Here is a 17,952-nt window from a genome sequence, read left to right as displayed (position 1 = left end):
CGGGGAGAATGTGCAAACTCCACACAGTCAGTCGCCTGAGGCGGGAATTGAACCCAGGTCTCTGGCGCTATGAGGCAGCAGTGCTAACCACTGTGCCACCGTGCCGCCCACAATGGTCGATAATTATGTAAACCATATGTATGTTGCTCTTTGACTCAAATATTGTAGTGATAAATCACGTAAAACATGAAATCATTGGCATTTATAGAACAATGAAAAAGACAACATCAAGTCCTTCACAGTAAAGTGCATGAAAAACACAAGTGACCCAGGAAATGATGAGGTGTTAAAAGAGGTGATTTAAAGTGTGATTAAGTGAGAGGGACGTACAATAAAAATCGCTAAGCAGTAGGGTGGATATCAGCCAAAAAGTAAGGCATTTATCAAAAAGTTACTAGGAGAGCCCTTTAAAACAGATCATATAAATGGATTCTATTGATGATTAGACACTTTCCAGGAAGAGAAAGAATTGAAGGAAAAAGGGACAAGATTTAATGGGGAAAGATGGAAAGGCCTTTTAATTTGATTCTCCTAAACTGCTCTAATATAGTTCAATATAAACTTCATGCACAGTGTCTCATCTTTGTCTTGGGCCCACAGTAATGTTAACTTAAAAGTAATTAGCAGAGCCATGTTCCTTATCATCATTGTGGATTCATCTCGCGCCATGCACATTTTGCATTACAAAAGTCACATGGGTACATACTCTGGACTTTGACTTTTCCTGAAATTATCAAATACCAAATCATGCTACTCCTACTTGACTTGATCTCTGTTGTGCCCTAGACATTAAATGCTCAAGTAGTATTAAAACAGTATTATATTCATTAACTGATTCTTTGCAAAAATAAATTTGCAATTTTCTTTTCGTTTAAATTTAAGCTTGCACCTGTTGTAAGGTCGGTTTCTCATTTTTTTTGCTTTTTAAAATTGAGGATTGAAATTAGAGAAAATGCTTTTAAAGCCAGTGTTTTGAAAGAATGGCTGTATATTTTCAAAAGCAAAGAACCAAGCATCCATGGCAAGCATCATAAATAGCTGTTTGAACAGACAGTAATCAAAAGAACAGGAGCCAAAAGGTTGTGTACAGATGCAGCTAGGTGGCAAGAAGTTGATTGGTTTGCAGACTCGTGACTAGTTGTGAATGACAAAGGCCTTTCGTTTGCTGACAGCTGTTGATTGGTTGTCAGGAAACTGATTAGCTTGAAGCTGGGAAAAAGTTACAGTGAAGGGATTTCATCTCCACTAGCTCAGAAGTGATCTTGCTGTTCTCTGCAATCAAAACACACTTTAAAAGTGAAAAATATCAATTAAAAACTTTCCTTTGACAGTTTCTCTAATCTGTGTCTTTTCACTGATAAATCAGACACATTTCCAAGTGAACCAGTCACCTTGCGCCTCTTGCAAACCAGGAAGCATTCAGAAAAGGGAAACTAAAAAGGAACTCTCAGATCAGTAAGAAGCAACTCAATAGAAGTTGAGAGCTGTCTTTTTAGTTCTCCCCCTCAATCCATGTGTTTTTTCTTCCACTGTCTACATGTCTGTGTGCACGTGTATGAAAGAATTTAAGTGTTTGATTATATACTGAAAGTTTACAATGATTTAACTGTAGCTAGAATGCAATTCCTTGCAATAAGTCGGAATTCTTACTACATACATAAATCTGGTCCAACGTTTATTTCAAGCTGGTTCCAAAATCCAAAATTTTGCAACACCCTTGATTTCCAGTGGACTACCTCAAAAAAGAGTTGTGATAATGTCCTAGCTCATCATGATCAGTTTTAGTTAAGCAATATTTTCAATCTAATTGTACTAGCTCTGATGTAGATGAATATCTACACCGGTTTCTCTTTCAGGTTTGATTAACCTCCTATGAATGTTGCAACATTTTTTGTTTTGTTTCACCACCAAGGATGTTCATGCCACACTGAAATTCAAAACACAGAGTGGCATGTTGTGCAGAAAATCAACAAATAACAATCAAAAATAAACATTTTAAAATAAATACAACTATTATAAAATGATGATATAAATTAAACTGTAGAAATAGCTAAATGCCAAAAAGAAAACAAAACAGGTTACGATTCATGGTAAGCACACAATTGTAGCAAATTTTGTACCATATTAAAATACTTACAGCAGTCTTGGTAAAATCAAAGTCTCCCACAACTCCACGCTCACGGTTTACAGCAAATATATTGTGTGGATGAAGAGCGCCATGAATAATGTTCAAGTTGTGAAGGGTGTGTAGACCAACAGCGACGCCTTGCATTACTTTACAAAGCTCCTTCAAATACAAATGCAGATGGAATAAATTTTAAGTGGAAAAACAGACGTTTATTGAAATTGTCAGTGAATTTAAATCTGGACATTGTGGTTGTACTAATTTAAATTTATACAACACACGCATTAACAATCTGCCTACTTTTTCAAATGCAGACTGCTGGAAGGTTAGGTTTCATGCAAAAAGCTAAACTCAGAAAATTGTCCCAACTGGAACCCACATGCATAACCAAATGAAATGTGTGGATGTTCTGAAATCTTAAACACAAAATAAAACTAAAGACTACCTGCAACTAGACAGACATGAAGCAGGTTATACAACTTGAAATCCAGATGGAGGACAGCAATCCAAAATGCTTGTCCTGTGAACATTTATTAAAAGAGGTTTGAAATTCCCATTGAGAAACAACTGGACATAAAGAATAGACTGCGATAATCACATTAGAGAACTTGTGGACAGTGTCTGGGTACCACAAGAACGAACGGAAACCACCATGTTGTGACATGCTCCAAGAGATTTTGGAGTTAAAGTTCATTCATTAGGTATTAATGAAGTGTGCATGAAAATTTCTCCATCAGATATTTTAAATCAAGTTACTAACTCATTTACTTTGCACTAGGCTTCAAGATCAGATCAATAATTAAACATATCTCACCTCTAGGATTAAAGGTTTGATGGCTTGCACAGTTTTCAAACACCATCCTGGATAAAATGGTACCATAACATACGTCACTGGTTCAGACTATACAGAGAGAGAATAGGAACATAATTTCAAACTACCAAAATGATCTTTACTCAGACTTAACCATTTTATTTTTGTATAATTGTTACATTGTATTCAGTAATCATAACTCTGCAAAGCTTCTTTATTAACGCAAAAAAACGATCATATCTGTTAGAACACGAACAGATATCCATATTTTGGACAATACACTTTGTGAAAAATAAGGTTCTGAATTTTGTCAGTGCTCCCCTCGAGCATAAGCTTCTCTTCTCCACTTAACACATTAGAAAACTTGCTGTGTACCTCCAGTGGTTTAGCATATTAATGCCGACGTTTGCAGAGACCTCGATAATGGTGCATTTCCAGGTCTGGTCCTTTTCAGCCTTTGACATGGTCAACAACACCATTCTCCTCCAGCAGCTTAACGAAACTAAAATTATTCCCACTCAGCTATATAACGGTCACCAGGATAATTTCCAAAACTGGTTCACCTTTTTGTTCCTTCATATTTATACTTGAGCTCCCAAGAATCAATGCTTTGTGCCCTCCACTTCAAAATGGAGCCCATTGATGACATCATCTAAAGGCATGGGGTAAAATTCCACAAGAATCATAGAACAGAATCAGAGAATCCCTACAGTACAGATAGAGGCCATTCGACCCATCAAGTCTGCACCAATTCTTCGAAGAACATCCCACCCAATCTCCAAAACACCTTTTTTTAAAACCATGGCTAATCCATCTAACCTGCATACTGTTGGGTATTACGGGGTAATTTAGCATAGCCAATCCACCGAATGTGCACATCTTTCGATGGAGTGGAGAAACTGGATTATCTGGTGGAAATCCGTGGAAACATGAGGAAAACTCCACACAGACAGATAGACAGACAGTCATGCAAGGCTGAAATTGAACCTGGGTCTCTGGCACTGTGGAGACAACAGTGCTAACCATTGTGTCACCGTGGCATACTCATAACACCCCATTTGCCCTCTGTACATTACCTTGATCTTTCTACTGACCTGTGCTGTGCTGTGTTGTGAGACTACCAGTCTGACATGCAAATAATAGTTAAACCTTCTTCCAGACAAGCACTGAGAAATCTAAAGCCATCACCTTGAACTCCACCACAAACAGCACTCTCACCACTATCTCCATTGCCATCTTGGTTCAGAAACATTATTTGCAACCTCAGCACAGTTTTTGAACCCAAGCTGATTATCATGACCCCATATCATCTTCGATAGAGAGAGTTCCTATTTTCACCTTTATGGCATAATCGGTCTCCCCCTATTTGCTACTGAAAACATCATCTACAATTTTGTTACCTCCAGTTTCAATAATTTTAATAGGCTCCTAAGCAGCTTCAAACCTCCGCACTCTGTACACTTTGCCTCAGCCAAAGCTCTGCTGTCTGTGTTTCATCCTGCACCAAGTTTTACTCTCAATTTCCTCTATACTTGCTCTGACTTCCAGTCCCTCACATCAATTTAAAATTATGAGTCTTGTGCTTAAATCCCTTCATGACCAACCTTCTCATCTCTAAAATTTTCTTTATTTCTTTAGCCATATAACCCCTCCAGAAAGGGATTCCTCTGATATTGGCCTCTTGTTGCCACTATTTGTTCCTTGTGGGCAGCACGGTGGCACAATGGTTAGCACTGTTGCCTCACAGTGCCAGAGACCTGGGTTCAATTCCCACCTCAGGCGACTGACTGTGTGGAGTTTGCACATTCTCAGTGTCTGCATGGGTTTCCTCCGGGTGCTCCGGTTTCCTCCCACAATCCAAAAAAGTGTGTAGGTTAGGCGAATTGGCCATGCTAAATCGCCCGTAGTGTTAGGTGAAGGGGTGAATGTAGGGGAATGGGTCTGGGTGGATTACGCTTCGGCGGGTCGGTGTGGACTTGTTGGGCCGAAGGGCCTGTTTCTACACTAAGTAATCTAATCTAATCTAAACATCAGATGTGTGCTCAGTAATCTAAGTGCACCTACAAATTATCTCCAGTTCCCTCTCTCTTTGAAGAGGCAATTCAAGCTCACCTCTTCAACCAAAATTTCAAGTGACCCCTCCCCTTAAAAATGTCCATGCTTTGTCTCTGCATCCATCCTTGCCCAATTACTGCAATTCTTACCACATGGCACCTTTTCCTGCTTTAAACTTACCATATAAATGAAAGTAGTTATTGCTTGTGTCTCTTCTAGATTAATATAGTGCTTTTCAACCCACCTTGCAAGCAAACAGGTAGAGAATAGGCAGAAGTCCAGATTCTTCCTTCAACACAGACCAAGCTCGGTGATATTGGGCGGCTCTTTCTATCATTTGGGCTTCCGTGGCAGTATCTACAGAATAACCCTATTAAAGGAATAGACAGCCTTTATCAAGGAACACCAAAAAACAAAACACAAAGCAGGATTGATGAGGAATGGACACTCCGTAGAAAGATACAAATTAAACAACATTTATAAATCTACTTCTAACAAGGTACTACCTTCAAAAGGATTTTCTGGGATTTAATTTCAGAGCACACCAATGGTCGCTTGCTGCTTAGCTCTTTCATGGGTTCTGGATCAAATAAATCCCGCTCTAGGCTGTCAGTGAGTAGACCAGCAGATTGCTAAACAAAAAGAAGGTATTACCAGAATATGTTATTTGGTGAAGGGAGGGTCAAGAAGGCAGAACTATTGAAAACCTCAAATAAAATGTTCCATTTATTTCTTTCACAAATTGTAGCCAACATTACCATTATACTTTTGCAGCTGTGTTCAGTCCATAACTTCGAATTCTGTTGTTTATAATCAAATTTATTGTGCTTCCAATTTCACAATGGCTTGTTACTAACTAGATACTATATGCTCAAGAAGCGCCTTAAGAACCTATTAGAGAACTAACGACATAATGGTCAGAGATAGTACAAAGAGCTACCCATGTGTTTCATAGAATCCCTACAGCGTGGAATCAATTTGGTCCATCAGGTCCACACCGACTCTCCAAAGAGCATCCCACCCAGACGCTACCCCCATAACCCCACATTTCTCATAGCTAACCCATCTAGCCTGAACATCCCCGGGCACGATGGCAATTTAGCATGGCCAATCCACCTAACCTGTACATCTTTGGACTAGGAGAGGAAACCCACATAGACACAGGGAGAGGGTGTAAACTCCTCACAGTCATCCAAGGAATCAAACTCTAGTCCCTGGTGCTGGGACGCAGCAGTGCTAGCGACTGAGCCACTGCGACCCCTCACCCCTTTCTCTAGCCGGGGATGTTCAGGCTAGGTGGGTTAGCTATGAGAAATGTGGGGTTACGGGGATAGTGTCTGGGTGGGATGCTCTTCGGAGAGTTTGGACTAGGGTGGGTCAACAGCTTATCTTCAGGTTTGTTAAATGTAAAATAGCTGAAAACATACATACAATCTAAAAAGGGTCCCTGCAACTTTCCAATATACACATAGTTGAAACCATCAACGTACTTCTTCATCATCCATTAGATTCATTTTCCCTCTTCCTCTATTAAAGAGAGCTATTATATCCCTGATCAGTGTACACCCAGCATTCTCACATATGATGTAATGGAAGCACATTAGTATTACAGAAAATAGTTTTGCTGTTATAATATATGATTTGCAGCTATATTTTCCTCAAAAAACTAAAGACTGAAAGATTTTACATTACAGTATGTACTCAAACTAATTACCATGTAAGTCCTGATTGCTGCTTCAGGATAGAGGAGAGGAAGTTCAGGAAACCAATTTTGAACTATATCACCAAGTCTTTCCTGCAAAGTGAACAGAGACCAATTCATCAGAACTCTGAAAAATCAATACAAGCTGAAGACAGACTTCCCTTAAAGGTAATCTTTAGTGCAGATGCAGAGAAAGATCTTTAGCTGCTGCAAGGTAACAGTGAATGTTGGTTGCTAAGGTACCAACCAAAGAAAGCTACATCCGGATCTTACTGCCGTCATTTCCATTCTAGCAGTAATGACAGTAGCTGAAAATAATCATCTTTCATTCATAGAGCACACAATGACAACCAAAGAAGTTGACACACGGTTCTAATTTTCTGACACTTTACATTACCATGCCTGGTTAATGCTTGCTACCTCCATACAACAAGATGGAAACCAACAGTCCAGAAAAGAACTGGTATCTCATTGAGCTATAGTATCACAATCATCTATTCCAACATACACTATTGTGCATGAACATTCCCCACACTGATGGATTTGGTAGTGCAATATCTCACTTGTGGAACTGTGGCTTCACAGTTTCGTATTAATTTAAATTAATCTAACTAATTAGCCTCATAGTGCCAGGGACCTGGGTTCGATTCCCACCTCGGGTGACTGTGTGTGGAGTTTGCACATTCTCCCAGCATCTGCGTGGGTTTCCTCCGGGTGCTCCTGTTTCCTTCCACAATCCAAAGATGCGCAGATCAGGTGAACTGGCCATGCTAAATTGGCCATAGTGTTACGTGCATTAGTCAGGGGTAAATATAGGTTAGGGGAATGGGTCTGGGTGGGTTACTCTTCGGAGGGTAGGTGTGGACTTGTTGGGCCGAAGGGCCCCATTTCCATACTGGAGAGAATCTAATCTAAAAATTTAAAACTGCATCAAATGCAGTTTTATAGGTTATAGTTCAGGATTAGTGACTCTACAACAGCAGAAATTCACACACAATTTTAAAATATAAAGAAAAAAAAGTGACATACAATATACACTGGAAATCTGAAATATAAACCCTTCTTTAAGAATATAACAAGAACCAGGAGCAGGAGTAAGTAATTCAGCCCCTCAAGCCTGCTCCACAATTCAAAACAATCGTGACTGTTCTCATCCACTGATCTACTCCACTTTCCTGCCCACTCTCCATAACCCTTCTCCCATTAGTAATTAAAAATCTGTTTCTATTGTCTTCTTGAAATTCTTCAATGTCACAGTATCCACCAGTGGTTGGAGTAGCGAATACCACAGATTTATGACCCTTTTCAGAGAAGTAATTTTTCCTCCTCTATTTTAAATCTGCTAGTGCTTAACCTCGAACTATGACCTCTCAGTCTACAGGAATTCCCACAAGAGGAATATGTTGTCTACTTTGTCAATTCCCTTTCGCATCTTTTGTATCTCAACTAGATCCCCTCTCAATTTTCTAAACTCTAGCGAGTATTAAGTCCAAACTGCTCAATCTCTGTCTCAAGAGAAACCTTTCAATTCTGGAAACAATCTAATGAATGTCCTTGAACTGCAACTACGTTCCTCCTCCAGTAACGTGACCAAAACTTCATTTTTCATGTACCTTGTGCTAAATTTGTGAACAGCGTTGGTGGAAATAGTCTGAGGTTTCAGAAATATTTGTAGGTAGCCTGTGACAGCTGCTCCATGTTGAAAGTAGACCCAGGACTAGTAACTAGTGGCATCATCAGCAATCCTCAAGACCTGAGTCAAGAGTGTGTTGCTGGAAAAGCACAGCCGGTTAGGCAGCATCCGAGGAGCAGGAGAAACGACATTTCGGGCAGAAGCCCTTCATCAAGGATGAGGCTTGTGAGCTGGGGATGGTGGTTTGGTGGGGGGGGGGGGGGGGGGGGTGCTGAGTGATTAATGGGAGTGGGGTTGGAGCTGCTGCGAAGGTAACTGAGTGCGCAATAGGTAGATGAAGATGGGGAGAAGGTGATAGGTCGGAGAGCAGGGTTTGGCAATGATGCCTGGAGGAAGATCATCAAATCCTAATCACCCGATTCCTGGACACAAAACGCCTCATCTTCTGCTTTGGGACCCTACAACCACATGGGATTAATGTAGATTTCACCAGTTTCCTCATTCCCCCTCCCCCCACCTGATCCCAGTCCGAAGCCTCCAAACTCAACACCATCCTCTTGACCTGCCCATTGTCTTTCCCATCTATCCACTCCAACCTCTCACCTTCATCTACTTATTGCATTTTTAGCTACCTTCCCCACCCTACCCCCATCCCCACTCCTCTCCCATTTACCTCTCAGCACCACCAACCCACAAACCTCATTTCTGGTGAAGGACTTATGACCGAAATGTTGATTCTCCTGCTCCTCAGATGCTGCCTTAGAGTCATAGCGTCATAGAGATGTACAGCATAGAAACAAACCCTTCGGTCCAACTCATCCATGCCAACCAGATATCCCAACCCAATCTAGACCCACCTGCCAGCGACCTGCCCATATTTGTCCAAACCCTTCCTATTCATATACCCATTTAGATGCCTTTTAAATGTTGCAATTGTACCAGCTTCACCACTTCCTCTGGCAGCTCATTCCATACACGTACCACCTTCTGCGTGGACAAAGTTGCCCCCTCAGGTCTCTTTCATATCTTTCCCCCCTCACCCTAAACTTATGCCGTCTCGTTCTGGACTCCCTCACCACAGGGAAAAGACTTTGTCTATTTATCCTATCCATGCCCCTCATGATATTATAAACCTCTATAAGGTCACCCCTCAGCCTGTAATGCTCACTCTCGACTCTGATCTCCAGCATCTACAGTCCTCACTTAATCCTCAAGATCTGGCCTTGTTTTCCACCTCTTAGAAGTATTACTCTTGGAATAACCTACCTTCAAAAAATTTTGGTCTTAAATTTTCAACTTGATGTGATGAGTGGGTGCGTGGACAAGAAACTGCTGGTTGCAGTCAGCAAGTGAACAGCAAAATTCAATTTTGGATCCTTCATCAGAATGAGTGGGATTTCTCTGCTGTTCTCACTGATGACCAGCCTGAATAGCACTACTCGCATTATCTGCTTTTGCTTGAAATTTCTAGTCTTTGCAATTCTTGGCTTTTGTTGACACGAAGCAGGCCCTAATTTTTACTGTTATTAAATATTTTCACCAAGTAATTAGCCTACACCATAGAAGTAAATAAAAGCCATTCAAAATGTAAACAGACAATAAAATAATACTAGAAACACTAATTTAAAAGCAGAATCAAAATTCTTACATATTCTCTTTGCTCGCGACAGATCTCTTCATAGATGTCATCTCTTAGTCTACATATTTCTTCCTTCATCTCCTGTACCTTGACTTGATCATAACTGCCCAACTGAAGGAAAATTACATGGAAATATTATGTGGCATTGAGAGAGAGCTAAATAAGTAATCAGAGCCCCTACAGTGTGGAAGCAGGCTATTCTGCCCATTCAGTCCACCCAGACCCATCTCCCTAACCTATCTTGCATTTCCCATGGCTAACCCACCTAGCCTGTTCATCCCTGGACACTGTGGGCAGTTTAGCATGGCCAATCCACCTAACCTCCACATCTGTGGACTATGGCCGAAAACTGAGCACCCAGAGGAAACCCATGCAAACACGGGGAGAATGTGCAAACTCCACACAAGCAAAGGCTGGAATAAAGCCTGGGTACCAGATGATGTGAGGCAGCAATGGTAACCACTGAGCCACCACTCCACCACAATAATGCTAAATTCTAATCAATGTATGCATAGCCACTCGGCATGTGCTGATCTTCAGCATAGCATCTACTACTATTCATGAAGGCATCATTTTTTGCAGGTACATCTACAATATCTCAAGAAAAAGATTTTTCCTAGATTATCCACTGATAAGACAATAAGCAACATTTGAAGTTTATAGTTGATTTACTGACTGCCCCAAACTCTCACCTTCAAACCAAGTATTACTTAATGAAACCTATTGGTTGAATGACAAACAAGTGTGCGGAATCATTTCTCAAAAGACAGTTAATGAGGAATGAAATTTATCCAATTTCTTGATTAGTGGTGCTGGAAGAGCACAGCAGTTCAGGCAGCATCCAAGGAGCAGCAAAATCAACGTTTTGGGCAAAAGCCCTTCATCAGGAATAAAGGCAGAGAGCCTGAAGCGTGGAGAGATAAGCTAGAGGAGGGTGGGGGTGGGGAGAAAGTAGCATAGAGTACAATAGGTGAGTGGGGGAGGGGATGAAGGTGATAGGTCAGGGAGGAGAGGGTGGAGTGGATAGGTGGAAAAGGAGATAGGCAGAAAAGGAGATAGGCAGGTAGGACAAGTCATGGGGACAGTGCTGAGCTGGAAGTTTGGAACTAGGGTGGGGGGGGGGGGGGAGGAGGGAAAATGAGGAAACTGGTGAAGTCCACTTTGATGCCCTGGGGTTGAAGTGTTCAGAGGCGGAAGATGAGGCGTTCTTCCTTCAGGCGTCTGGTGGTGAGGGAGCGGCGGTGAAGGAGGCCCAGGACCTCCATGTCCTCAGCAGAGTGGGAGGGGGAGTTGAAATGTTGGGCCACGGGGTGATGTGATTGATTGGTGCAGGTGTCCCAGAGATGTTCCCTAAAGCGCTCTGCTAGGCGGCGCCTAGTCTCCCCAGTGTAGAGGAGACCACATCGAGAGCGATGGATACAATAAATGATATTAGTGGATGTGCAGGTAAAACTTTGATGGATGTGGAAGGCTCCTTTAGGGTCTTGGATAGAGGTGAGGGAGGAGGTGTGGGCGCAGGTTTTACAGTTCCAGCGGTGGCAGGGGAAGGTGCCAGGATGGGAGGGTGGGTTGTAGGGGAGCGTGGACCTGACCAGAGTGAACGGTCTTTGCGGAAGGCGGAAAGGGGTGGGGAGGGAAATATATCCCTGGTGGTGGGGTCTTTTTGGAGGTGGCAGAAATATCGGCGGATGATTTGGTTTATGCGAAGGTTGGTAGGGTGGAAAGGGAGCACCAGGGGCGTTCTGTCCTTGTTACAGTTGGAGGGGTGGGGTCTGAGGGCGGAGGTGCGGGATGTGGACGAGATGCATTGGAGGGCATTTTTAACCACGTGGGAAGGGAGGCCATCTGGTGTGTTCTGTGGTGGAACTGGTCCTCCTGGGAGCAGATACGGCGGAGGAATTGGGAATACGGGATGGCATTTTTGCAAGAGGTAGGGTGGGAAGAGCTGTAATCCAGGTAGCTGTGGGAGTTGGTGGGTTTGTAAAAAATGTCAGTGTCAAGTCCGTCGTCATTAATGGAGATGGAGAGGTCCAGGAAGGGGAGGGAGGTGTCAGAGATGGTCCAGGTAAATTTAAGGTCAGGGTGGAATGTGTTGGTGAAGTTGATGAATTGCTCAACCTCCTCGCGGGAGCACGAGGTGGCACCAATGCAGTCATCAATGTAGCGGAGGAAGAGGTGGGGAGTGGTGCCGGTGTAATTACGGAAGATCAACTGCTCTATGTAGCCAACAAAGAGACAGGCATAGCTGGGGCCCATACATGTGCCCATGGCTACCCCTTTGGTCTGGAGGAAGTGGGAGGATTCAAAGTAGAAATTGTTAAGGGTGAGGACCAGTTCGGCCAAACGAATGAGTGTTTCGGTGGAAGGGTACTGTTGGGGACGTCTGGAGAGGAAAAAACGGAGGGCTTGGAGGCCCTGGTCATGGCGGATGGAAGTGTAGAGGGATTGGATATCCTTGGTGAAGATGAGGCGTGGGGGCCGGGGAAACTGAAGTCTTGGAGGAGGTGGAGGGCGTGGGTGGTGTCTCGAACGTATGTGGAGAGTTCCTGGACTAGGGGGGATAGGACAGTGTCGAGTAGGTAGAGATGAGTTCAGTGGGGCAGGAGCATGCTGAGACAATGTCGGCCAGGGTGGTCAGGCTTGTGGATCTTGGGAAGGAAGTAGAACTGGGCAGTGCGGGGTTCCCGGACTATGAGGTTGGAAGCTGCGGGTGGGAGACCTCCTGAGGTGATGAGGTTCTGTATGGTCTGGGAGATGATGGTTTGGTGATGGGGGGTGGGGTCATGGTCGAGGGGCATTTACCTCTCTGAAATTTATCCAAGTCCAGCTGTCCAAAATAATCAACTTATACCAATGGGTTTCCTGTGGAATCCTTCACCGTACGTTGGAGGATGTCAGGTTTCATAAAACAAGATCAATTTTACTGTGCAATTCACAAAGGGATCATTTGCAATTTAGCCAGTAACACAAAGGTGTAATTTCATAACCTTGAAATCAACTAGAAGCTGAAATTCATCAACATGCAATTGTTACGGCACCTGATTTCATTTGAAAACATTTTTGCATCTTCTACAGTATGAGGGGTTGATGGCCTTGTTTATTTGTTATTCTTCATATCGCCGAGACTAGTTGTCAATTCCAGATTTATGAATAGAATTTAAATACAGTCAGCCAATGCTTTGAGATTTGAACTCATGGCCCCATAGCACTAACCTGGGCCTCAACTGATGTACTGCTGCCAAACAATCATGGCGTAAGCAAACAGTCTAATGCTCTTTGGAACATCCGTTGATCGTGAAAGGTGTTATACATAAGATTTTTTTTTGTGTATTGGCACTCAGGTGAAGACCAGGCAGCATTCGTTATTAGATTTGCTATAAGTTTTCAAAATCATTTGGGCACTGAACAGAGTACATGGGAGACACCTTTCATTCTCATAAAAGGATTGAGAATAATAGGGCACAGATATCAGGTAATTTGCAAAAAAGGCAAACGCAATGAGAGAAAGTATTTTTCAAATACTTTAGTAGTTAGGGTTTGGACCACATTATCTGTAAGTAGGTTCAATTGAGGGCATTGGTTAATTATTTGAATAGTCAGGGTTATGGGGAAGAGTCAGTGAAATAGCATTGAATCATAATGCTCAAAAAGCCAGTGCAGACACAAATAGGCCAAACAGCCTTCCTCTGTGCTGTAACAAAACTGTGATTCTTTTAGCAGCTTTTAAAATTTATAAACAAAATGAAAGAACATAAAATTTTGCAGGTGATCCTTATAAAGTGTAACAAACATAAACATACAGTAGATCCACTATTTAATTCATACATACGTCTTCTAAATTGTTCTTTTCAACAAGTTTCCATCTCAATTGAGCTTTAAGATTCTTCACAGATCTTTTGATTGACAATAGATCTTCAACACTGGGATAACTATTAAGCCACTGTCCAACTTGTTCCTTAAACTACAAAGGACGGAGGATTAAAACAAAGTTTAAAAAAAGAACAAGGAACTCTATTTCTAAACATATATCAAACATGAATCAGGATTGTTAAATAGGAAAATAAGACTACCAATACAATTAACATATGGCTCCAGTGAATTTAAATCAGACTGATCAGATGGCAAGATGAACCCACAATTAGCACATCAGTGCAGATCACCTTACACAATATTCTCAAAACAGAAATATACAAAATCAAACTATTGTTTGCTGAGTTTGCACCAATAGTAATAGGAAGAACACATTACTACTTTCTTCATATTTTCCAAGGTCTCCATATTAACGAACACAAAGCATTCCAAGTGTAACTTCTATGTACTGAGAAGTGGGAAGAAAAAGGACATTTTTAAAAAGGAAAAAGTTATGTTTTGATGGATATATTGCCAGATTGTTTTAGTGGCAGTTTCAGACTTATAAAAAACAAGTTTTGAACATACAATAAAAGTACCTGAATGCTGGCTTCATACTTGTTTTGTATAACCAAAAGAAGGTCTTGCTCCTTGATGATCATCTGCATTGCTTTGTTGAATGCACTACAGATTATCTTTATGTCAGCATCATCTTTTTGCTTCGAGGGAAATAAAGTTTCACTTTATAAAATTATTATACAACAACAACAACCACCAAATGAAAACCTTTACCTCCACCAAGAAGAACAAAATCAAAATTTCTACTTCCTGAATGCAGGTATTAACTAGTAGATTATTACAAAAAAAAATTAAGTAGTGTGCTAAAGGAGGAATTGGATTGTAGTTAACAAGGGAGTTCTTTCACTTCTGAAATTCTACATTCAGCCCAAAATATTTGCAAATAAACCTCCTTGCCAAATGGTCACATGCGCCCCAATGAGAGAGAGATTGGGAACTTTCAGGTCTCAATGTGTGCAGATAGCACAGGACAAAACATCATCAATTCAGTAATAATAATACTTTTTCCTGGGGTGGAAGTGTTTCTGGCAGGGGCCAGCATTTATTGCCCAGCTCCAATTGCCTCAAGAGGGTGGTGATGAGCCACGTTCTTGAACCATGCAGAATGAACATCAATGATTGCAAGTCTTCTAAAACCGTGCTTTGCAACACGAATATTTTCATGGATTTCCGTTTAGTGTTAATATGATGTCCAGATTGTCTTGCCAATACAGTACATTAATGCAGCTTTTATCATTTTGGAATATACTATATTGCTTCTTTTGTTTAATTCACTTGTCTGCTTTTTATCACTCATACTTGGTTTGATATTATAACTGTACATTTTGCATCACCAGTGTGCTGCTGCTGTCCTGCAGACAATTTACATCCTCAGTTACCGACAGTTTGTAACATGGGCAGGATGATGGGTCAGTGGTTGGCATTGCTGCTTCAAAGCACCAGGGAGTTTTGGGCTCAATTCCACTGAGGCGATTGTGTAAACTCCAGACAGACAGAGACATTCTCCCAGTGTCTGCATGGATACCCGCCAGGTGCTCTTGCTTCCTCCCACAGTCCAAAGGCATGCAGGTTAGGTGGATTGGCCAAGCTAGATTACCCATATGGTGTCCAGAGATGTGTAGGTCAGGTGGATTAACCATAGGAAATGCAGGGTTGCAAGGACAGGGATGGGTCTGAGTGAGATGCTCTTCGAAAGGTTGGTATGGACCCGATGGGCCAAATGGCCTGTTCCTACACTGTAGAGATTCTGTGATTTGAAAGAAATGGTACTAGAGTTGGTATTCATCAATAGTGAAAATTCACCACAGAGTCGCATGAAGCTGTGCACATGCAAATGGTTCATAATCATCATCTTGAATTGCAGCCTGTATTCGGAACAGCATTTTAAAAGCGTTACAATTGCAGATGTTTATTCAGTAATTACTGGGGTGTGTCATTGATTTGCACCATGTAACTGCATGATTCATATTAGTTAATTAATTCTTTTTCATATATTATCCACAAATGCTATATTGAGTGGCAGCATTACTTCCGATTCAGTTTAAAGGTTCTCAGATTTTAAAATATGTACGTATACGTAATTAAAGTCATAAATAGATTTGATTTAGTGCATGACATGGTGTTTTAGCTACTGCTGGCATCAGCCACAAACAGTAATTTAATTTTCATATTTATGTTACAAAGTTGCTTTAAACCACAACACTGGATGAAAACTTACAGTCGTGGAAATTTCAAGTTCTTTGCAAACATCTTGTTCAGCTTGATCCAGTACAGCATCAACATCATTGATTACCTCCGTGGAGGTCAATGAAGCACTAGAGTTCAGGTCAAAAAACTAGAACAGAAAAAAATAATCACCTGGATGCTTGAGCACACATTGATGCAATAAGCAGTTCTGAAATAATTCATCAGTGAAAAAGCATCCAAAGAGCATATCACATAACGATCCAAATTAGGTACAAATAATTTGTACAATTTCTAGACAACAGCAGAGATGAGTCAGGAATCATGCTATTTTCTACAATTCTAATATCTGGAATTTAGAAATCAAACAAAATATACTGCACCTATCTCACTTGTTTTAGTAAACAGTATGCCGTATTTCTTGTTGTAAAGTATTTCCATTTCACATGCACAAACTATTCCCAGATGGAGACACTACCGAATTTATACACAATTCTGATAAATCAGCGCCAAAGACCCGGATTCAATTCCCGCCCCAGGCAACTGTCTATGTGGAGTTTGCACATTCTCCCAGTGTCTGTGTGTTTCCTCCGGGTGCTCCGGTTTCCTCCCACAGTCCAAAAATGTGCAGGTTAGGTGAATTGGCCATGCTAAATTGCCCGTAGTGTTGGGTGAAGGGGTAAATGTAGGGGAATGGGTCTGGGTGGTTTGCTCTTCGGAGGGTCAGTGTGGACTTGTTGGGCCGAAGGGCCTGTTTCCACACAAAGTAATCTAATCAAATGCATGCATATTTAATGGAGAAACCATTTTTGTTTAAAATATACCTATTTGAAAAACTCATGATGAAAAATATTGTTGAGAAAAATTGAGAAAGACAACAAAAATGACAAAAATAAAATTACTCATATGTAAGAAAGAAAAATTTGGAGAAGTGATCAAAAGAAGGGGAACATTGGTAAGTATTATGGTCTTGTTCAAGAAAGGCTGCAAGGATAAGCCCAGCAATTACATACTGGTCAGTTTAATATCTGGAGATAATTATTCAGGATAAAGTTAGTCATCTTAAGGAAAAAGCTGAATTCATTAGAAAATATCAACACGGATTTCGAAAGGAAAAATGGTGTTGAATTACTCATTGGAGCCTTTTTGTAGAAGTTACAGAAAGGGTCAATAACAGCAATGTTGTTGATAGTGATATACAAAGATCTCCAGAAGGCGCTTGATCCAGTGACACACAACAGCCTTGGCTTATAGGTCATGGTATAAAAGAATTAGCGGCAATGTGAATATATAATTAGCTATGTGATAGGAAACAGAGCAATGGTCAGCGGGAAGGTAAAACATAGACTATCCTCAGATTTACTAAAAGGGGCATTAGTACAAGAATAAAGAGGTCATAGTGAACTTATAAAAGGCGCTTGTTAGTCGACATCAGCTAGAGTGCTGTGTACAGTCTGGGTGCTAGAGTAAAAGGATGTGAATGCTTTGGAGGGAGTGGATTAGTGATTTACAAGAATTATTCCAGGGATGAGAAACTCCAATGATGAGGGTAGACTAAAGAAGTTGAGACTGCTCTCCTTGGAGAGAAGGCAGCTAACAGAAATCTGGTAAAAGGTTTTCAAAATCATGGGTAAATACATTAGATAAGGACCAACAGTTCCTGCTTGTAAATGGAACAAACACGAGAAGGCATTAAGTTATTTGCAAAAGAAGGGTGATATGAAAAACACTCTTATTCACTTGGTGAGTACTTAAGAGTTGGAATGCACTGCATTGCCTGGAAATGGGATTGGTGTAGGTTTAATTGAGGCATTAAAAAGGTGCTTTGGATGATCACATGGAATAAAAATAATGTGAAACGGTATGGGGAAAAAGT

The 17,952-nt window shown here is 41.2% G+C and overlaps 1 protein-coding gene across 5 annotated transcripts in view; it reads right to left on the bottom strand.

Annotated features, from left to right (window-relative positions):
* stk31 (serine/threonine kinase 31) overlaps window positions 1-17,952 on the bottom strand; it is a 113,304-nt gene that overhangs the window by 20,192 nt on the left and 75,160 nt on the right. For 4 of the 5 annotated variants that reach the window (XM_043689740.2, XM_087987065.1, XM_087987067.1 and 1 more), the window contains 9 exons: window positions 16,111-16,227; window positions 14,414-14,533; window positions 13,795-13,926; window positions 9,975-10,076; window positions 6,706-6,786; window positions 5,498-5,623; window positions 5,236-5,361; window positions 2,940-3,026; window positions 2,138-2,287 (listed from right to left, as the gene is read on the bottom strand). In XM_043689740.2, coding sequence (XP_043545675.1) covers window positions 2,138-2,287; window positions 2,940-3,026; window positions 5,236-5,361; window positions 5,498-5,623; window positions 6,706-6,786; window positions 9,975-10,076; window positions 13,795-13,926; window positions 14,414-14,533; window positions 16,111-16,227 — 1,041 coding nt within the window. The remainder of the gene's footprint in view (window positions 1-2,137; window positions 2,288-2,939; window positions 3,027-5,235; window positions 5,362-5,497; window positions 5,624-6,705; window positions 6,787-9,974; window positions 10,077-13,794; window positions 13,927-14,413; window positions 14,534-16,110; window positions 16,228-17,952) is intronic. The other variant, XM_087987066.1, reaches the window with a different exon arrangement.

The sequence above is a fragment of the Chiloscyllium plagiosum genome, unplaced genomic scaffold, assembly GCF_037043375.1.
Source record: "Chiloscyllium plagiosum isolate Xiang-an unplaced genomic scaffold, Cpla_swu_hap1 HiC_scaffold_5, whole genome shotgun sequence".
Taxonomy (NCBI): Eukaryota; Metazoa; Chordata; class Chondrichthyes; order Orectolobiformes; family Hemiscylliidae; genus Chiloscyllium; species Chiloscyllium plagiosum.
The sequence above is the reverse complement of the archived record's forward strand: the minus strand, read 5'-3'. Positions and strand labels throughout refer to the sequence as shown.